We start from the raw sequence: 20,572 nt of genomic DNA on the forward strand, positions 1-20,572 counted from the left end.
CACGATGGGAGCTTGTCCTTCACTGCTGGTGAAAGTCGAGATTTACGGGAGGGTCGACGAGAGTTGACGGGTAGAGCAACTGCTTTTACTACTGCATTATTTCGGGAACCTGAATTTACGAACGCGTAAGTATCCATGTCAGACAAGGGTGTTGTTCTTCCTTCCTGGCTCGACGACCAACGAGAACATGTGAAGTGGTATCAAGCTCGAATCACGCAATCAAGCCCCTACATGAGCCAACTTCCCAACCCCACTTTGAGTTTCGGTATCAGCACCTCAACAGGTTGGAAAGTACATCGGGCATTGGTATATCTCGCCTCAGGAAAATGTTCTCACGGTCCATTGTCTAGAACTTGACTCGGCTGACGTCGCGCATATCGGATCGTCTGTGGCTTTTTTTTCACGTTGCACCCCCTCGCAATTAGGCGAGTGGTCGATGTCGCAATGAAGACCCAGTGGAATTGGGCCTATCTATATAATCCTATCCATCACTTACTTTCTGGTATGCCACCAAATACTTCACCCTCTGACCAGGAAACATCAGAAGCTCTCCTCCCAATGGACAATAAAACAGTCCTCGAGTCTTTCCCCTCCAGCCTGGAAGGCGGAAACTCCGGCCTCCGCAATCGACGTCAACCCAAGAAATGGTGGCAATTCGGAGGTAGAGACGTCAGCTACGTTTCTGTCGACGATGGGATCGTTGACCAGAAGTCCTCCGAGACCTCCTCCCTCAGTGACACCGGCAAGAACGTGAACAACGTCTTCGTGAGCCCGGAAGCGCTCGAGATCTACAAGCCTGTCGAGGGATTTGAAGGTACCCATCGCTTCAATCCCACAGCGACATGGACACCTCAGGAGGAGAAGACCTTGGTTAGACGTGTATGTGTCACAGACCCTACTCGAAATCGAGCATTGCTAACCTGAATCGCAGCTTGACTGGCTTGTTGCTCTACCAGCTTGTGTCATGTTCTTTGCCCTACAACTTGACCGTGGCAATATCACTCAAGCGTTGTCGGACAACATGCTTGTTGATTTGGGTATGGTGACCAACGACTACAACAACGGCATGACCGTGTTCTACTGCGCATTCTTGCTTGCCGAGCTTCCCTCGCAACTCATCAGCAAGAGGCTTGGACCAGACATTTGGATTCCTATACAGATGGTGTCATGGTCGATTGTTGCTGCTTCCCAAGCTGCTTTGTCGGGCAAGACCAGCTGGTACATCTGTCGTGCTCTACTCGGTCTGATAGAAGGTGGATTCATTCCCGATACGATCCTCTACCTCTCCTACTTTTACAAGAATGCTGAGCTGCCAAAGCGCCTCAGCTGGTTCTGGACATCCTATCAATCGACACAGATCATCGGAGCCTTCCTTGCATACGGCATCTTGCACCTTCGAGGTCGTGGTGGTTTGGGAGCAGGCTGGCGATATTTATTTGTGATTGAAGGGTGCATCACCGGCCTCATTGGAATCTTCACATGGCTTTACCTGCCAGCCTCACCCACCCAGACAGCTCGCCACGGCTTCAAGGGTCTCCTGCGCCCCAAGAATGGGTGGTTTACCGAGCGAGAAGAGGTCATCATGGTTACGAGAGTCCTTCGTGATGATCCCAACAAGGCTACGATGCATAATCGCCAAGGTCTCAGCTTCAAATTTCTCTGGGAAGCTCTCACTGACTATGATATGTGGCCGATCTACATCCTCGGCTTGTCATGGACGATCCCAACCACACCACCACAAGCCTATATCACTCTTACGTGCAAGGCTCTCGGGTTCGATACCTTCCAAACTAACCTGCTCACCATTCCTGCTTATGTCCTGTTCATCCTGCAACTACTATTCTGGACCTGGGCGTCCGAAAAGATGAACCAGCGCCTCATAGTCGGCCTTATCGCTCAGATCTGGGCCCTACCTCTACTAGTCGCCCTGGTCGCTTTGCCACCGCACTTTAACAACTCCAACTGGGCCAAGTGGACTCTCTCCACGCTGCTTGTTGGGTACCCATATGCTCATGCCATCCTCGTGGCCATGACATCTCGCAATGCAGGGTCAGTGCGCACCAGGACGGTCGGGTCGTCACTGTACAACATGGCCGTGCAGGCGTCAAACGTGTTTTCCTCTCAGGTGTACCGTACTGACGACAAACCCTACTACTACAGGGGCAACAAGGCTCTGTTGGGTGTCGTGGCATGGAACATCATTGCCTTCTGCATCTCCAAGTGGTACTATGTCCGCAAGAACAATCAACGTGACAGGATCTGGAACGCCATGACCAGAGAAGAACGAGTGCAGTACTTGGCTACCACTGAGGACAAGGGCAACAAAAGGTTGGACTTCAGATTTGCATCATAGAAGGTCAGTTCACCAATGGAAGACCGCGTGCATTACGACAGCGGGGACAGGCTGTACCGCGACCCTGGGTCGAATGAGTCGAGAGGGTGGTGATTGCGTGCCAGAGACCCTGTCAGTCAAGGAAGGAAATAGATTGTGGTATCACATACATTTTGACCTCTTGAGCATGGTGACAGATCAACATCTTGTCAAGAACTGATAGATGGTTGATTGAAGGACAAAGTGAGGACGTTATTGGCTGAGGACAGGGAAAACTATGGGCGCCATTAGATATCGAATGTACAGAAATTCTGATGAACACGTTCTGATGAACACATTCTGTGTATCGTCGATCACTTGGAGTTTTGTCTGGCACAGTGTGGCAACTCATTCTTGCCAGGCTTGACCAGCACACTTCTGTGACGTGTTTCCACCCCACGGGGATCTGGACAGTCGAGCGGGGAACATGTCGTCCTTCGTCGGCTTCCACAAAGTCTCTCGGAGATCGATGTCCGAGTCAGATGCACAACGTCGTATGTCCAGCCGTCGTGTGAGAGCTACGAATTGCAGCACCTCAAGCACTGTCTAGCACTATCTTGCAAGCTGTTTCTATCGCTACCACGAGACTCGTGTATCGCATTACAAGGTTTCGGCCTCGTCGGTGGCGGAAGGACCCTTATTGCCCAGACGTCAACACCGCGCGACACTTTATAGCCAGCCCCAAAATGCCTCGAGTCTTCTTCATCACCGGCACTTCAACCGGTTTCGGGCATTACTATACGCAAGAAGTTCTCGATCGTGGAGATTATGTCGTTGCGACTGCACGCAACATATCACAATTGCAATTCAAAGGCGCTACCGACGAGAACTGGCTCGCGACACGACTGGAGGTCACAGACCAGCAGAGTGTCCAGAAAGCGTTTGATGATGCCCTCAGTAAGTTCGGGCGCATCGATGTTGTGGTCAACAACGCTGGTTACGGGCTAGTGGGATGCTTTGAAGAGTACACAGATACTCAGATCCGGCAGCAGATGGAAGTCAACTTCTTTGGCGTGCTTGATGTGACTCGTACTGCGATGCAGTATATGCGCGACAACCAGGCCCCTCCCGGAGGCTGCATCCAACAAGTCACCAGTATGGCAGGCCAACTTGGATTTCCGACATACAGTATCTATTGCGCCAGCAAGTGGGCGGTTGAAGGGTTCACCGAGGCTGTCAGCCACGAGGTCAAGCCTGAATGGGGGATCAAGTTCACGCTGATTGAGCCTGGTGGCTTTAGGTACGTTGACTCGTCTCCGAAGCGGTCCGCTGTTCTCCCTGTGACCCTGCGACCTTCCTGCAGCTGCGTCTATCTGGCTTCAGCTGGGGAGATGGCTATGTGAGCAATTCACAGGTAGCAGGGGGAAGTAGAGGTCTAAACTGCGTTAACGCAGTCGTCTCCGATATGTTGCTCGACCTGGTCATTCCCTACATAAGGTCCATTTTGGCAAAGGGCTGACGCTCTTTGACGTAGAACCGATTGGACTGGCCGCAGTGTCACTATTGCCGATCGAAGTTCTAATTACGAACGTAAGTCGAGATTCTTACTCTTTCGAAGCTGGACTTGGGTTACTGAACTCCTCCGCCTCTTGCAGACCTTGATAGCGCCGACCGCACAAACAAGCGCCACGGGACACAACGTGGAGATCCCGTCAAGGCTGCCAAAGCCATGTATGAGCTGGCGGTGATGCCGAATCCACCACTACGTGTGATCCTGGGTTCGGACGCCCACAAGCTCATCACAGCCAAAGTAGAGCGAGATGGTCAAAATTGCAAGAAGTTTAGCGAGTTCAGCAACAGTACAGATGTGGACGGAGATGTGCCGCCCTAGCAGCGTAAGACTTTGGTTCGAGAGATTATGATGGATGCTATGCGCTTACTACAAAAAATGATCTCGAAGGAGGCCAAGTCGAGCAAGGTTGAAGGCAAGAAGATGTCCAAGAAGGTCTCTACATGCACCGCCTCTGGTCGCAGGAGTCGCACTCATATGCAGGGAAGAGCCGATGCTATTGGTTTAGGATCGAGTCCCCAAAGTGAGATGCATCAGACCGAGGTCAATTCGGGCGACCGGCCTCCTTTCCCCAAAAGTTGAAGCTAGTCCATCTCCCGTCCTCATGCACAGGGTGTGCCAAGGTCCCAGCAACCAAGTGTGGCCATCCAGGCGCTGGAGTAACATTCGGTCGAATTATGATAGGCCAGTCCAAATCATGCGTCTGAGGGGATAGAGTTGGCCCACTTGCTTCCCCAAACTGCTGACCCATGACTTGTCTCAACCTTTGACATTAATCCGCGGATTCATGTTCTGCCACTTACGACCAGGAAGGGCTCCTTGCAGGCCTGTGATATCCCGGCGCAATTCTCGGATATGACAACGCTGGAAAGCCTCCGTGTCACTCTTGGGGGCATTTGTGGGGATTTCCCACGCCTTCCAAAGTCAGCCTCGGGCCAAGCCATCTGTCCGACAACGTTTGGGCCTCGCCCACGTGAGCACTCATCATGTCTGATTTTTGCGGCAACTTTGGTTCTCATCCGATCTGGAATTCAGCCTCGCGGACAAAAGGGTGACTCGGGACCGCATTGACGACATGGCTGTGGCATCTTACAAGCTTGACGGCACTGGTCGCCTTCACCATCGAGTCGTGATCGTCACTGGCGCATCTTCAGGACTTGGCCGCGGCATAGCCTTAGCTCTGGCTCGTGAGGGTGCTCATGTGATTTGTTCAGATCGAGTCCTCGAAGCACGCCAGGACGGATTCGAAGAAGACAAGCATATCCCTACCCACGAAGTTATCAACAACAATGGTGGGAAAGCCTTCTTTCAGAAGTGTGATCTGATGAACGTCCCTGAAATTGTTGCACTCATACGAGCAGCGGTCGAGGTATGTCAAGATCCGACGTAATCTCAAAGCTGACCAGCACATTGAATTGACTAATGCCTGCCAGAAATTCGGAAAGCTCGACATTCTAGTCAACAACGCTGGCCTGTGGATGCCTTTGCGTGACTATGTGGAGGAGACAGAGGAGCAGTGGGACGCAATGTTTGCTATCAATGCTAAAGGGACGGCAACGGCGATGCGAGAGGCGATCAAGCAATTTCTCACACAACCTGTCGACGAGGTTTCGGGGTCCCGAGGCCGAATCGTTAACATCTCCTCGGCTGCTGGCGGTATCACGGCCATCCGACGCGAGACGACATACGCTGCAAGTAAAGCAGCCGTGGCTATGGTGGCCCAAAACGCCGCACTGGATCACGCCAAGGATTATATCAATGTAAACGTGGTATGTCCAGGTGTTGTCCGGACTGGCGCTGCCGGGATCAACTTCCGTACGCCGGAAATCATCACAGAGATGCAAAAGGGCACCCCATGGCCCAGATTAGGGGAGCCATCTGATATTGCCAAAGCTGTTGTGTTCTTTTGTAGCGATGATGCGCAGTGGATTACAGGTCAAAGATTGGCAGTCGATGGTGGCTTCACAATTGGCATACCGCTGTAGAAGGTTACTACAAAACCGCTGGACAAGGCTGCTTTGCTTGAAATAAGGTACCACATATTCTTGGTGTGTACACTTCCCATGTATGCAAGGCTTTCCAAGGTCCAAACAGGCGATCTAAGGCTTAGTCGGTGTCATCGTGATCTACGCCTTTGCCTTTGCCTTTGAGACTCGTAAATGAGCCTAGCAGGAACGCGCCTACGTCCTCCTTCTGACATGTGCACACTCAATTGGTGCCTCGAGACGGTGGTCTGGCCGGTGGAGTACTCCTGAGCCCTGGTCGATGCAGGCCAGCGGCTCAATTGTGAAAACTCTCCCGACCAGCCGAAAATGACCCTGACGGCTCGTCGAATTCTCCAAGTTATGCCTACGCCCAGCATGGGGTGGGGCCCCAGAAAAGCCCCGTCTCGCTGACGAAGTGCGTAAAACGCTGTTGTTACAGTGCCATGTCTTTCATCAGCACAGCAGATTCGACAATGACTACTTTCTTTCACTCCAATCGAACTTCAACGCATTCCAGAACCTAGAGACACACTACGTCAACCGAAGCTATGGCGGGAGCAACGATATGGTCAAGCCCATACTTATGGGCGATTGTTGGCCTCATCAGTATCAGCATATATCGCTTGTTGCAAGTAGGCAAACGCGACCCTCGAATGCCACCCGGTCCACCAACCATACCAGTCTTGGGGAATGCTCATCAGATCCCTCGCACTGGCCTTTACAAGCAGTATGTGGTAATGTAGTTCCCTCGACCTTTGGAAAGGGATCTAAACGTTCTTGATCAGATTTCGAGAATGGGCCAAGGAGTATGGCCCCATCTTCAGTCTCAAACTTGGTCCCGCCAACGTAGTTGTGCTTTGCGATCGAAAGGCAATCCACAAACTCCTAGTAGAGAAGGGTGCCATATACTCCGATCGTCCAGACAGTTATGTCGGCCACCTGTTGACAAAAGGCGATCATCTGGCTATCTCACAAATGGACCCGCTTTGGAGAGAAAAGAGAAAGGTCATTGCGCATAACTTTTCCCCTAAGCCTCTGGATGAGAAGCACTTCCGCGTGCAAGAAGCAGAGTATGTATACCCTGTCGCAAGGAACGGTGATCAAGGCTAACATGACTTTCTCCCAGAGCCACAATCCTTATGAATAACCTCTTGACTAATCCCGAGGACTTTTTCCAACAAATCAAGAGGTATACAGCGTCAGTCGTTAGCTCGATCACGTATGGGTATCGTGGAGAAACCCCCGACTCGTTCTGGGCCCAGGTAAGTGACTATCCTCAACCGAAGCACTTTTCTGACAACCTGAACTTTTGAACAGGGCGTGTACGATGTTATGGACAAGGTATGAAGTTCCCACCAAGTAAGGGCGTGGAGAGCATGCTAAGTTGAATCAGTGGACGGCCGCGATGGAGCCTGGAGCCAATCCTCCAGTGGACGAATTCAAGTTCTTGCAATGGGTCCCTGCCTCCATGTCATTCTGGAAGCGTCGAGCCATCGAAGCTGGCTCCGTGATGGACAATGTTTGGGGAGAAGCACGACGGAGAATTGACGAGAGGAGGGCAAAGGGCGAACGACGAAACTGCATCATTGACGCTCTCCTCGATGAGTACGACAAGAAGGGAGGGATGCCCTTCTCCAAACACGGATTTGACAACCTCATGGGTGAGCTGATTGAAGGTGGTGCAGACACGACGGCAGCTCAGCTTCTTACTCTGATTCTTGCTTTTGGGCTGTATCCAGAAGTCCAGAAAAAGGCGAGGAAGGAAATTGACGCTGTCTGCGGCACCGAGAGGGCTCCCCTATGGTCTGATTTCGAGAAGCTACCGTACATCAACTCTATCGTGAAGGAAGGAATGAGGTGGCGGCCTGTGTAAGTCTCACCGTTGTCGAAGGCATGATATCCGAATGGACTGACTTATTTTGCCTTGCAGTGCTGTAACTGGTCTACCTCACCGAGTCAGAGAAGGTCAATATCCGAAGACTCATGAAGAGACTGTATGCTGACAGGTCCAAGATGACTTCTACGAGGGCATGTTCATCCCTAAGGACACTACCCTTTTCCTACCTACCTGGGCGATGCATCACTCCGACAACATCTACGCGGACCCGGAAACGTTCAACCCTGATCGATATATCAATCATGAAAAGTTGGCCAGCGACTATGCTGGAAGTCCTGACTGGGCAAATCGAGATAAGTGTGCTCCCAAACCTCGAAAAGATCTTATGATGACTAACTTCCTGCTCACATCACTATAACTATGGTGCCGGTCGACGCGTTTGTCCCGGCATGCATCTCGCAGAGCGCAACATGTGGCGTATTGCAGCGAAGCTACTCTGGGCTTTCGAATTCTCTGAATATGTTGATCCCCGAACTGGAGTTAAGACGCCATTGGATGCCCAGGCATACAACCCAGGTATTCTTCAAGCGCCACTGCCTTTCAAAATCGCCATCAAACCCAGAAGCGAGAAGCACATTGAACGTATCAACCAGGAGATGTCGGAGGCACTGGACTTTTTGAAACAATATAGTTGAGAAGGTCCACGAAAGAGTTATTGGAGAGTACTCTTGACTTTCGAGTGCACGTCACTTCTGGAGGAATCTTTGCATTTCTGATGGTTGCATTCAGTCAAACCAGATCCCATCGGGCCTCCGTGGCGTGTCAGCATAATTAGTCCGAGCCAACCACAATTGCCCCGAAACTCATAATTCCGGGTGACCCATGCTGCAAAGTCCCTCTGAAATTCCAGGCCGGGTCGGAAATACCCCTTATATCGTTGGGCTAGACCACGCTTGGACTCCCTGGTGGACACCCAGTACCTGAAATCGTCCCAATCGCTTGCTTGGGAGACGTCGCGGGGTCACGGGGAGAAACTCTGGGGGATGGAGGGGTTTTCATTGTTACCTAACATTTGATTCCTTCCCTGATCTTCTTCAACCCCAAAAATCTCATTGCCATAGCATCAGATTTTGCTATTCCAAGGCTCAACAACCCTCGTTAACTTTCATTATGGCTGTCGCTGAGAGGGAAGATGGCATTATTGCGATGTCGACCCTGGCTTGTGATATGTGCAAAAAGTAAGTCGGGCCACCCCAGTCCTGTTGCGACAAGCAAGGAAAATATCATGTGTAGAGAAAGATACGCCGAGCGGAGTCATTAAAAGCGCCGCACTCTGGATGTTCCTCCTGTTTGCAATATTGCAAAGACGGTTGACTGACCTATCGCGCAGGAAAAAGTCCAGATGGTAGGCGCCCTTGCCATGGACCAGCCCACCCATGATTGCTTACCCTTGTCGGTTGCAGTGACCGTCAAATTCCAACATGCTCCTTTTGCCAACGAACAGAGAGTCGATGTACATACCCTACAGCCCGCTTGAAGCCAGGACCGAAACTTGGTAAGTAGTATTGCCGGGCTATGGACGGGTTGCCACCGATATCTTACCATCAGCAGGTTCTACCCATCGGCGACGCCGCGTACGGACAACCGTTGTGAACGGGCAGGATGTCACCGTTCCTCGCTCAGATGCATCTCAAACTAGTACAATGCAGGAGAGCTCCTTGCCGGACTTCGACGGCACGGGTGCTTGCTCACTCCCCTCGCCAGAAACAAGTCCCTCGAACATTTCGTTTTCCAATACCAAAAGCTGTAATGCTGCAGCCTTGAATTTTGCAAAAGCCATAAACCTCTCGTGGTTCTTACATCCATCACATGAAGCATCCCTGAGCCCGGCACGAGATCGGACTGAACCGTCCCAACCCGGATTTTTGCTTGTCCTGTTGGGAGCACAGGAAAACTTGAATAAAGCTTGCGAAGTTCTTCGCATGTCTATTCAGCAAGCGCAAACTATGTGAGCTCCCCTGCACAACCTCCTTTGAGAGCGATGCTGACATGTTTGGCTGTGTCGTAGGATTGATCTATTCTTTGAGCTAGTGGCAGGGCTGAAGTCTCTATCCCTCTTTCACCAGCCTTCCTTTCCAGACAAGGTTCGTGCAATGCAGAATTGTGATCATCTTATCGCTTTATTTGCAGCCATGTTTTCCCTCTCCTCGAGGTCGCTCGCATCCGAAGACTCCACCAGCGGCGGCACTACCAACAAGCTGTCGCATCGAGAACTTCATGACCTCTCATTACAATACATCCACAAAGCTTTAGAGGCTTGCTCAAGCAGTGCCCCTCCTCTTTGCCTCCTTCAGGCCCTGACGTTGGCCGGCTTTTACAAGCTAGTCAACGGAGTGTACGGACCAGCTTGGAGGCTTGTCGGCTCTGGCGTACGAATCGCCTATGAGCTGCGCCTGCACCTAATTGATTGTAAGGGATCCGACAAAGCACCAACATGTGACAGTGAGCTCATGGCTTGGTCCTCGAATGAGGAACGACGCCGTTGCTGGTGGGCTCTATGGGAAATGGACATCTTTTGTTCGACAATCACGCGTACTCCTACAGCCGTAGACTGGAGTGCGAACGAGACATGCCTTCCGATCAACGACGAATTGTGGTTTGCGAACAAGTACCAAGCTTCCTGCCTACTTCAAGGAAGTCCTGAAGAACGATGGAGAAGACTCAAAAGTTCAGGCAATGAAGATTCATTCTCATGGGCCATGCTCTTAGCTACCCTGATGCACGACGGTCAACTACTGTGCCAAGACAGTATAAAAGGCATCATTCCTTATGCTGAATGTCAGGATGGGGACCCATGGCTCGCCGAGGAGTATACCCATGCTTACAAACAAAAGTCAGAAGAGTTCACAGCCAGACTCTCCAGTCTCGTCAGAGCGTGTCAGGATGTCACAGAAAACCTTCCAGCCAAATTCTCGTATGGTGGAGAATCTCTGTCGTTTGGCTCCGTTGGAGACAAAGATGCATTGGCAATGCGCCGAATAAGCGGAGGGAAGCACTCCATTCACATGATGACCGCGTCAGCCTGCTTCATGATATATCAAAATTATGTTTTCGCCGACATCATCGAAGGGCTGAGTCCCTTATCAGTCTCCAAAGCCAATAACGTTCCTTCCGGAGTGATTACGCCGAACGCAAGCTCAAACGCCCGAGAAGGCTTGCAAAATTACTTGAAAGCTGGTGACTTAGTGGTGCGACTAGTGGCAAGTTGTCCAGAAGGACACGAGCGATACGTCAACCCCTATTATGCGAGCACCATATGGATCGCCGCCGCCTTACAGGTTCTGAAGAGGGTGGCATTGCGAGATAACACGTCCATGCTTTCCCAGCGTCACTACGGAATACTACGGCAATCCTACCTGCGATATTACCAGTTCTGGGAAACACCGCTCGCATTGTTGCAAAACCTTGATTCCCTGGACGCAAGGCTTGAAGCTCGACAAAAGGAACTCCATCTATCGCAAGGCCGAGTCAGGACTCGCCATGACGATGACCTGGCAATACAGGGCCAGACGGCAGGCTCGATAGGTGAGGAAGCCATGATACCTCCAGCATACCAGCAACAAGTACTGCAAGATTTACCGGGCCTTTCGGAGACTCAGCTCGAGACATCCCAGCCATCTGTCAATGGCCCGGATGGGACCTTCCCCAATTTGCTCCCGGAAGATGTAGATTGGCTGGCGACTATGCCTCCAGGAGTTGATGATTCGTTGAGCCAGTTTGCTTTCTCGGGGGAGTGCGACAGCGCCTGGTCGAACGAGCTGTTCATGGGCGATCTGGCGTGGTATTCTACTGATGTTATGGCGGGCCTCTTTGATGGATATACTGTATGACATCGGGTACATGGGAGTCAAGACGCGGCTCTACGGGACGGACTTACTCACGTGTTGCCTCGCTTCTGCACATACAAACGTGTGGTATCTGCCGAGTTCTTGCGATTATCATGTTTGAAGCAGCGGAACTCGAAGTTAATGAATTTGTTTTTGAACTCATTCAATTCATGACGCGCTTGAGGTGCTACAGGAAGTGTTCGTCAAAAGGGAGCGCCTGTACGAACCGGGAAATTGTTGCTTTTCTACTAGGCAGGCACTACATATTTGACAGATCATTCAAATCATTGTCCAAAGCTCTTCACTGTACCCAACGCGAGCATCTGCCTCAGTTGCATCCATGAGCTTCCAATCTCTGAGCCATACGCCGTTATACCCTTAGATAATCACATACTATGCTCTTGTACAAGCCGCTCGGACAAAGTCACCACGATCGGGCCGTTTGTGTCTCAACAACAGCTTATAGGTCCCCAGCTCAACTAGTTTTGCGGCCAAGGATCGAGGCTAGCACAGTCGACAGTTTCGACTCACATGCCTCTTCACTCTCCAAGACTGTTGGTGCTCTCCAACCGACGTAGCGATCTGGTCGGACTAACACCGCGCCAGACTCTTCCACTCCTCGCACCCGTTCCCAGTCAAAGTAAACATCCTCCCACTCCTCTCGGAACCCAATCGAGTGGACTTCAACGGGCACTCCGAGTTCAGCAGATACTTTCTTCGCCGCCTCACGCCAGTGCTCGCCTCCAATGCCTGTGAACAGCGTAAAGGCGCCGTGTCCAGCGAGATCAATCGTCGACTTGGGCTCGGTAGGAGTGGTTGTGTTCAGCCACACATGAGGAAGACGACATCCCGGGTACGTGCTCTTCTCGTAGTAGAGGACCGGATCTTCAGCCGCAGGTCCGGAGTGTTTGAAGGGTACTGCTTCGTCGGCGGAATACACGCCTGGTCCGGAATAGACTTGGTTCATTTCAACGCCGAGGCCGTGGAACTCGTGGCAAGTGTTGCTAATGGCGGCCTGGAATGCCTGTCTTCGTTCACGGCCTGTGGGCGTTGGGGCAGTCAATTCCGCGAGGACCTGCTTACGGCTCTCCACGTCCTCTGAGAGCATGCCCAGTGCCTGCCACACGTTAAAATGTTCTCTGAACCCGTCGTTGGCCCGTGTGATGATTTGTCGGCCGACGGGCTGCCGCTCGGTGCTATAGCTGGACAGCAATGAAGGGTCGGCGAGGCCGCGATGAACGTAGGCGACCTTCCAGGCTAGATTGAAGGCATCTTGGATACATGTGTTACTTCCCAAGCCGTTGAAGGGAGGATGTCGGTGGACAGCATCTCCCATGCAGTAACTGGATCGATTAGCCATGCACCGAAGACGAAGAGGTTGATGAGAAGAGACTCGGACTTACATGTTTCCCTGGGAATACTCCTCTGCCACAATCTCATTGATAAACCACTTCGAGACGTCAAGGATCTCCGCCGGCGTGTCGTCACCAATAAAGTCTCTGACTCGCTGCAGGTATTCTTCCTTCGATGGGGAGATCTGGAAATCGCACTCTCGTGTCGGGAACAGGATGAACATCCACTCGTTCCACGGCTTGACCATTCGCACAATGCCCATCCAGCCGAAATCAGGATGTTCTTTGTCAGGCTGCATCACCCAATGCAGATTACCTCTTCGGTGCTCGACTAGATGTGATAGATCGGCCTTGACCAACACATTGATCGCCATTCCCTGACCTGGCTTGACGGAGAGCGGCAGATCCAATTGCTTTACAACCTGGCTACGCGCACCGTCGGCTCCGAATAGGTACTTGGTACGGACTTGATACTCTTGACCAGAGAGGTTATCGCGTATATTTGCCGTGATAAGTCCTGTGTCAGAATCCGTCTCGAAGGACAGGAGTGTCGTGTCGAATCTTGTCTTGAATCCGTTCATTGTGGCGTAACGGACAAGGACGGGCTCGAGCTGCGTCTGTGGCAGGTCCATTGGCCCACAGGGACTGGCAGTCTCATATTCACCCTGAATTGGAAAGTCAGTGGAAGGCCTGAATATTTGGAGCCTGGCATCTTCATTGACCTTTCTGTCGGGTCCGTTGCCCCACGAATGAATTCGCGCATACTCTTCGCCAGCCATACTGTGGCACCATCGGGTATGAATCATATGTTCGTCACCCTTCGAAGCCAGAGCTTCCAGATCTTTGTCGAGTCCAATGTCTCGCAGACACTCTAAACGAAATTAGTCATCATAGCCTCTTGTTGAGTATAGTCCGGGAGGCTGGCACGTACCTAATGCAGCCATATTCGTGATGTGCGCCCGCGGAGTGTTAGCTGTCCCGGGAGCAGTGCTGATCATGACGCCTTTCAAACCTGGAGTAGTCAGCTCACAACTCAGGATCCATGAAACTGGTCGTCTTACCATAGCTCGTCAGAAAGCAAGCCAGCGCTGCTCCAGCTGGACCTGCACCAACAACCAGGAACTCGGTCTCGAGTGTGGGTTCCTGAGACGTTTGGACTGAGGCAAATGTTCGACGTGCTGTGCCGTTGCTTAGCTTGTTGACATGAGCCGAGCTGCTTGCCGCTATCAAGTTCCTAGTGTTGCTAGCTCCATTGCGGCTGTGAATTGTAGTCGGTGTCTTGTCGAAGCGTCTTTGCGAGGTACAGATCGAGCGACAGAGGACCTTGCTGTGTCTCGACAACAGGTGACTTGAACGAGCCAACGACCAGGCCAAACTAGTGCGCAGGGGTGCGACTAATGAGTGGGAAGGTAAGTTGGCCATGTTGAAGGTCTGGATGGTCGGATGAGTCTCCTACAGCACCGTTGCGAGGACCTTATGTTTCCGCTTGAGTCGATAGAGATTGGATTCGATACTGGCTCATGCGACAATAAGACAGATTTGCGTTCTTGGCCCTTCTTCTGAGTTTGGTGGCTCGCGTGATCTCTCGTGCACTTTGTCAGCGAGGTCTGGTCGTTAGAGATTGGCCGAGAACCATATCAGCTGCTTCGAATTGCGTTGTTGATTTACCCTGGACTTTGGGCATAGACGGGGGGTTTCCCGAAGTATTATAGGGAAGAGCTGGGGAGTGGTATTAATCCGAAGTCCCTCGAATATGGGGCTAAGGGATATTTCAGACACCTGGACAGGTGAACTTCGGACGAATATTAGTATCACCTCAATCTCCGAGTCCGAGCGCACGACAACGGGGCTCCTACAGTAACCGAACTACCCGTCTAAACCTAGGCTACCTAGCAGAGGTGCTCACGTTATGGCACACAATTCGTGCTCGACGTTCTAAGTATTTACAGCTGAGCATCTCACTACATATCGGTAAGCAGTTGCTAAATTACTCAGTGGTCAGGACTCTACATCTGCAAGCTTTCTTCCTGCTCGATAACCAAATGTCATTCCTGGTCCAATGCTCGAACCACCCCCAGGATAGGCTCCCTTAAAAACAGAATTTTGATCACATCCCACAGCATAAAGTCCCTCAATAATCTTGCCGCTCTGATCAAGCACCTGTGCATCGTTGTTCGTAATGAGCCCGTATAGTGTGCTTACATTACCAGGATAGATCGGCAGGGCGTAGAAGGGACCAGTCGCGCAGGGTTGCAGATTTGGATTCGGTTTGACACCAGCATCGCCGTAGAATTGGTCGTAGGCATTTTCTCCTCGGTGATATTCTGTATCGATGCCCGTCGATGCATAAGAGTTACATTTTGTCACTGTCTGCTCGAGAGTCTCGGCTGGAACACCAATCTTCTCTGCCAGGGCGGAGATGGTGGGCGCCGAGATGAGATAGCCTTGTCGGAGCAGCCTCCACTTAGGATATGGCCAAGGCAATGCCATTCCCATACCATATTTGCGGAGGTGAGTGCGGTCACCTATGTAGTATGCCTTCTTTATGTTCTTTTCATGCATAACAGTGACGAATTCCTGGTAAGGCTGCGACTCGTTCCCAATTCGTCGGCCATCAGGTCCCACAATGATGGAGCCTGGTTTGGCCCGGTCGATGGCAAAATGTGGCATACGGCGCACAGGACCGTTGGAAACCTGCAAAAGAGAAATAGGGGCGAAAATCGCATTCTGAGGGTTCTTGGGTGGTAGAGCACCACCACTTGCCACGCCAATTCGTTTGCCGTCTCCAGTGGCTCCTTGAGGGCACGCGCACCATTCATGGGGAACAAATTGCTTCGCTTCTTCTGATCTTCCGAATCCACCGCTCGCAAGCACTACGCCCTTACGAGCATACAGCTTGGTCTCCTTGCCCTCCTGGACAACATTGAGGCCAACCACACGTCCCTCTTCAATGAGTGGCTTGGTGGCAGCGGCATTATTCCACAGTTGCACCCCTTCTTGCTGCACAGAGTATAGCAGCCGACCAACAAGAGCGTTTCCGTTGGCCATATCCGTTCCCTTTCCATATCGAAGGAAATCTGTGGCGTAGCGGAGCAACTTGCCCGTCGCAAGGCTGAAATTTGTGATATTGCCGAACGGATTGGTCAAGACTCCCAATTCCGCGGGATCTGCTTGCATCGAACCAAATGCAGAGAACCCTTGCAACGGGTAACGAACTGTCTTGATCAGGGAGCCAAGCTGACGTCCATCAAACTTTTCAGTCAAGATTGTGCGTCCAACTGACGCACCTTCCCTCGAAACATGGTAATCCGGTAAAGGGACAGGCTTAAAGCGGACTGCTGAATTTTCCTCCAGCCACTTCACCATTTGGGGCGCCGACTCAAGGAAAACAGGTACCTTTACTGGGTCGTAGAGCTCACCCAGTACGCTGCGAAGATACCGGTCAGCTTGGCTGGAGGAATCTTCCACACCTATTGTCGATTGGTGCTTGTTGGTCGGTATCCAGGCCCCTCCCCCGGAGTAGGCGGTGGTGCCACCGAAGTATTGCGTCTTTTCGAGAACGAGAACTCTCAAACCGTGCTTGGCGGCAACGACGGCTGCTGTCAATCCTGAACAGCCGGAGCCCACAACCACCACATCGTATGTGGTCTCAGTGTGCGAAGCTACACGTTGGAAGTCAGCAAAGGCACCGATACGAGCTAAACTTGGGTCTGATATACCTCTATGAGCGTGGTGACTTGCGAAAGTCCTGCAGGGCACAGATCGCACACATACTGTGGCGTGCGAGGAGCTGAACAGACGGATGGTACCTCGAGACACAGCCATGGACACAGCGAAGTATGGTTACGTGTGTCCAGAACAGCTGATGCGCTCGTTCTCGTCGACTGCAGCACTTCAGCTTCTCATAGCGACTGCAGCAAGAGATAGGTGACCTCGGTAACGGCCTCGCCATACATGACGGGAAAACTCATAACCCCGTCTCGGTCCCCATGTTGATTTGTGGGGGAACGGGCTGGAGTAACCCCAGTCAGGGGCATACCGGCCCTTTTTCGGACCATCTTCGTCACAAGGCTTCCCAATAGCCCGAAGCTGGCTAACCTGCGCTTCGAAGTCGGCACGAATGGCGCCTCGATTTCATCCCTCGGAAGTTTATTGGGTAATGAATGACCCAGGCATGTCTCAGTTCTATCGAGTGAGAGTACTGAAAACGCCATTGGCAAGGCCTAGATTTTACGTGATCCAAGGTACTACCGGCCAGGTGAGAATGCCTTGTCCCAATCCAGTATTATTTCGTCTCAGTCTTCTGCTTGCCTTCCATAGTCTCAGATTTCTCTCCAGGGACCAGGGAACAGGTTCTATGCTAGCTAATTCCACTGTGACATGAACTCCATTGCACCCGACAATTCTCGCTCAATACAAGCAAGATGCTCTGGACTCCTTGGCACCACCCTGATCTTGAATGGCAACGGGCACATCAGAATAGCCGACGTGTATGCGTGTTCGTCGAGGTGAACAACGTTACCAGTCACCGGATCCAAGGGCTCGGAAATGTCGAATGCCCAGAGTAACTTGGAAGCGATACGCCACATGTTTCGTTCTGCCAAATGCAGACCAGGGCAGATTCTTCGGCCTGCACCATACGCATAATGATGTAAAAGATGATGTTAGCCTTTCATAGGACGATGCAAGAAGTGGTACTTATCTCTGTTGTTATAGTCGGGATTGACAGCATACTCGTTGGCGAGCTTTGGATGGTCTAGGAAGCGATCGGGATCGAAATGGTCATGGTTCGAATAGTCCGTTTCGCTGTGGTGCAAGGCCCATATTCCGACAAACACCATCGAGCCCTTAGGAATAAGCATGCCTTCATATTCATCGTCTGGGGTCTTGTTAACCACAGCTCTTTGGCCAGCTCTACAATTGATCTTCACGAACCTTGAGTGACCATGTGAGGTAAACCAGCAGGCGCACTATATCAGTGTCAGTCCTTGTGCTCGGAGGCCCTGATGAATTTTCAATGTGTGAGAGCGACAGCAAGTCTTCCCAACTGTTAGAGAGGTATAACTTACGTCGGCCGCCATCTCATGCCTTCCTTGACGATGCAATTTATATAGGGAAGTTTCTCGAAATCGGTGAACAAAGGAGCTCGCTCAGTCCCACAAACGGTATCGATTTCCTTTCTTGCCCTTTCCTGGATTCGAGGATACTTAGCCATGGCCAGGATGAGTGTCAAGATGTGATTAGCTGTCGTATCTGCTCCTGCTTCAAGGAGTTCTCCGAACAGATTGTTGAACGCGTGCGTTGATAACGGCCAGCCTTTTGCATTATACTCGTCGATCTTTTCGTCGATGAAACAATCTCTCTTGTCTCCTCTGGACCTTCGCTCGTCCACAATGGCTCGGGCCTTGTCCCACATGTCGTCCATCATCTTACGACACTTGTCGGCTCTGCCCTTCCATGCTCCAGGAAGGTATTTGAGGACCGGAAATTCGTCAATGGGAGGATTGGCGCCCGGTTCTTGTACTTTGAGCCACTAAGTCATGTGTCAGATCCTAGCAGTGGATAGTAGGTACAGGAATAGACTCTTACCAAGTCCATGAGCTCGTAGAAGTCCTTATACCAGAAAGAATCCAGACTCGTTGCTCTGTGACCCCAAATAAGAGAGCCTGCAACTGAAACAGTATACAGCCGTGCATAGTCGAATACTCTCTCCGGATCTTTGAGAATATTGTTCATGAATATGACCGCCCTGATTTCTGTTAGTTCATCAATAGCACATACCCCAAGAGAGATGACATACTCTGCCTCCTGTATCTTCCAGTGCTTCTCATCCAGCATCTTCGGATTGAGGTTTCTCGTCACCACTGTACGCTTCTCCCTCCATGAAGCACCCTGAGGCTCCAAGGTCAGATGGTCACCATGTGTGACATAATTGGAGACGTGGTTGAATGGTCTATCTGAGTAAATACTGCCTTTCTTGTCCAGCAGGTTGTTGATAGCACGCCTGTCACATAGGACAACCACATTTGTGGGACCTATCTTCAAAGAAAAGATAGGTCCGTAGATGTCTGCCCATGCCTTGAACCTATGATCGTTAGCATCAGCGCACGTATAGAAAGTTGCTTGTCGTCGTACTTCTTGCCAAGTCCTGTAATCGGAATCTGGTGGGCGTTACCAAGGATAGGAATGGTTGGAGGCCCTGGGGGCATTCGGGGGTGTCGGGAGCCCAGCCTCAAGAGCCTATAGATTGGGTAGGCAAAAAGCACAGTAAGGGCAAAGAAAACGGCGTATGGAGTCATGTTTGCCGGCCGTAGTTAAAGTCCAACTATCTCAAATGGGATGTCATGCAGCAAGAAAAGTAACTTCTTCACGGAGAGCAGAAGCAGATACAGTCAATATGGAGACTCAATTGTGAAGGGCCAACCTCTACACTTATTGTCACTGTAACGAAGCGAAATGCTACCCTGATAGGCAAAATTAGGCCACTGGCCCTGATCGTCAAGTTGCACGTTTGATAGCGAGCGCAACCCCGCTGATGCTAGCTGGAGATACGGGGTTTCGTGGGCGCAAACATGCCCCAGACAAATGTCAGAACAACAGCTTGCTCGTAAAGCAGGACATGATCCTCCCTTTTAGGACGGACAGATTTTCTCCGGAAAAATGCATTGTAATTCGTCCTATTAGTTGAGAGGCATCGAAGGAGGAAACAAAGATGTTAGCCTTGTTCAGAAGCAAGGATCGTCCCCACAAATATTGCTCCTATATTTTGTCCGGGCAAATGGACCCGAAATCAAAAAGAGCCTGGGCCACATTGTAACACGAGTCCAATCCAAACCCAAATGCCTACTCCTACATGCCCTTCATCTGGTCAGAAAGACCTCGTGATCGGGCAGGCGCCCAGAGCGCACTTTCTTGCCTTTGCGGAGTCACCCCAGCCCCCAAGGGCATATCCTGGGGCTTACCCGATCATTCTTTCCCTTTATGCTGCTGTTGATGGCTGTCTTTGGTTCTCATTCGCCTGAACGAGATGCCGGTCTGTGCAACGGACTATCTTTCTGACAAGGATGAGATACTTCCTGTCCCTTTGCTGGGTGTTGAATTCGCCTTCCTCTCTCAATTGTTCGGGCTAGGTTGGTTTTCAATGTCAGCCGTCTTCACGTATCTTGGCTCCATGATGAGACTGAGACCTCGTAAACCCTGACTTGGAGTGCAGAGGATGCACCGTGACCTCCTTCTGTTTTCGGGAGAAATCAAACATCGGCACCTGCAGGCAAGAGAGAGTCTACTACGAAGTCACCCTACGAAACTGCTTGAAGTTGCCAATGGCAGAGAGTCAAGAAACTATGAAGCATCAGACTGTTACCTCCATCGAGTCCAGACCTACTGCACGGCTCGGTGGAGGTGAACCCCAGGTTTTGAGTTCCATCAATCCCCAGATACTTTCGTTCCCTCCGCTTGTCGGGGCATTTCCACTTTCCCCCCAGAGTAGATAGTCCGGTCTCTCATGTCTTATGGGGGTGGCTTTTCAATCGTCAAGTTGCCTGAGTGAACCTTTGTTTATTAGTAGGACACCCGACCCCCAGTACGGACGCTGATCAATCTTCCTCCCAACCCCAGCTGCGGCCATTCC

At 51.4% G+C, this 20,572-nt stretch overlaps 8 protein-coding genes across 8 annotated transcripts; 5 read left to right on the forward strand and 3 right to left on the reverse strand.

Moving 5' to 3' along the window:
* Positions 1–558: 558 nt before the first annotated feature.
* On the forward strand, positions 559–2,353 carry EDD37DRAFT_560081 (phthalate transporter; the record flags this gene model as incomplete). The annotated part of the gene is made up of 2 exons (XM_062813829.1): positions 559–877; positions 957–2,353. The coding sequence occupies 2 exons, from the start codon at positions 559–561 to the stop codon at positions 2,351–2,353; spliced, it is 1,716 nt and encodes a 571-aa protein (XP_062673908.1).
* Positions 2,354–2,659: 306 nt separating this feature from the next.
* EDD37DRAFT_692301 (uncharacterized protein) lies at positions 2,660–4,664 on the forward strand. The gene is made up of 4 exons (XM_062820037.1): positions 2,660–3,611; positions 3,695–3,808; positions 3,846–3,901; positions 3,967–4,664. Exons 1-4 carry the CDS (start codon positions 3,058–3,060, stop codon positions 4,200–4,202), a joined length of 960 nt encoding a protein of 319 aa, XP_062673909.1. The 5' UTR covers positions 2,660–3,057; the 3' UTR covers positions 4,203–4,664.
* On the forward strand, positions 4,657–6,140 carry EDD37DRAFT_289031 (oxidoreductase). The gene is made up of 2 exons (XM_062811115.1): positions 4,657–5,250; positions 5,315–6,140. The coding sequence occupies exons 1-2, from the start codon at positions 4,957–4,959 to the stop codon at positions 5,864–5,866; spliced, it is 846 nt and encodes a 281-aa protein (XP_062673910.1). The 5' UTR covers positions 4,657–4,956; the 3' UTR covers positions 5,867–6,140.
* On the forward strand, positions 6,141–8,726 carry EDD37DRAFT_288979 (putative cytochrome P450 oxidoreductase). Its single transcript, XM_062811114.1, has 8 exons — positions 6,141–6,593; positions 6,652–6,936; positions 6,993–7,128; positions 7,184–7,207; positions 7,260–7,735; positions 7,797–7,831; positions 7,880–8,056; positions 8,112–8,726. The coding sequence occupies exons 1-8, from the start codon at positions 6,415–6,417 to the stop codon at positions 8,396–8,398; spliced, it is 1,599 nt and encodes a 532-aa protein (XP_062673911.1). The 5' UTR covers positions 6,141–6,414; the 3' UTR covers positions 8,399–8,726.
* An 837-nt stretch (positions 8,727–9,563) lies between these two features.
* EDD37DRAFT_289049 (uncharacterized protein) lies at positions 9,564–11,829 on the forward strand. The gene is made up of 2 exons (XM_062811116.1): positions 9,564–9,715; positions 9,772–11,829. Exon 2 carries the CDS (start codon positions 9,857–9,859, stop codon positions 11,591–11,593), a length of 1,737 nt encoding a protein of 578 aa, XP_062673912.1. The 5' UTR covers positions 9,564–9,715; positions 9,772–9,856; the 3' UTR covers positions 11,594–11,829.
* Positions 11,810–14,695, reverse strand: EDD37DRAFT_663632 (FAD binding domain-containing protein). The gene is made up of 4 exons (XM_062819194.1): positions 14,004–14,695; positions 13,874–13,954; positions 12,994–13,813; positions 11,810–12,933 (listed from the first exon to the last, which is right to left on the reverse strand). Exons 1-4 carry the CDS (start codon positions 14,362–14,364, stop codon positions 12,066–12,068), a joined length of 2,130 nt encoding a protein of 709 aa, XP_062673913.1. The 5' UTR covers positions 14,365–14,695; the 3' UTR covers positions 11,810–12,065.
* Positions 14,696–14,940: 245 nt separating this feature from the next.
* EDD37DRAFT_663633 (FAD binding domain-containing protein) lies at positions 14,941–17,539 on the reverse strand (the record flags this gene model as incomplete). The annotated part of the gene is made up of 2 exons (XM_062819195.1): positions 17,360–17,539; positions 14,941–16,604 (listed from the first exon to the last, which is right to left on the reverse strand). Exons 1-2 carry the CDS (start codon positions 17,529–17,531, stop codon positions 14,941–14,943), a joined length of 1,836 nt encoding a protein of 611 aa, XP_062673914.1. The 5' UTR covers positions 17,532–17,539.
* A 67-nt stretch (positions 17,540–17,606) lies between these two features.
* EDD37DRAFT_606812 (cytochrome P450) lies at positions 17,607–19,241 on the reverse strand (the record flags this gene model as incomplete). The annotated part of the gene is made up of 6 exons (XM_062814925.1): positions 17,607–17,821; positions 17,878–17,912; positions 18,012–18,475; positions 18,532–18,691; positions 18,743–19,027; positions 19,078–19,241. The coding sequence occupies 6 exons, from the start codon at positions 19,239–19,241 to the stop codon at positions 17,607–17,609; spliced, it is 1,323 nt and encodes a 440-aa protein (XP_062673915.1).
* Positions 19,242–20,572: the final 1,331 nt, after the last annotated feature.

Source organism: Exophiala viscosa (assembly GCF_022695815.1).
Source record: "Exophiala viscosa unplaced genomic scaffold EDD37scaffold_2, whole genome shotgun sequence".
In the NCBI taxonomy this organism is placed as follows: Eukaryota; Fungi; Ascomycota; class Eurotiomycetes; order Chaetothyriales; family Herpotrichiellaceae; genus Exophiala; species Exophiala viscosa.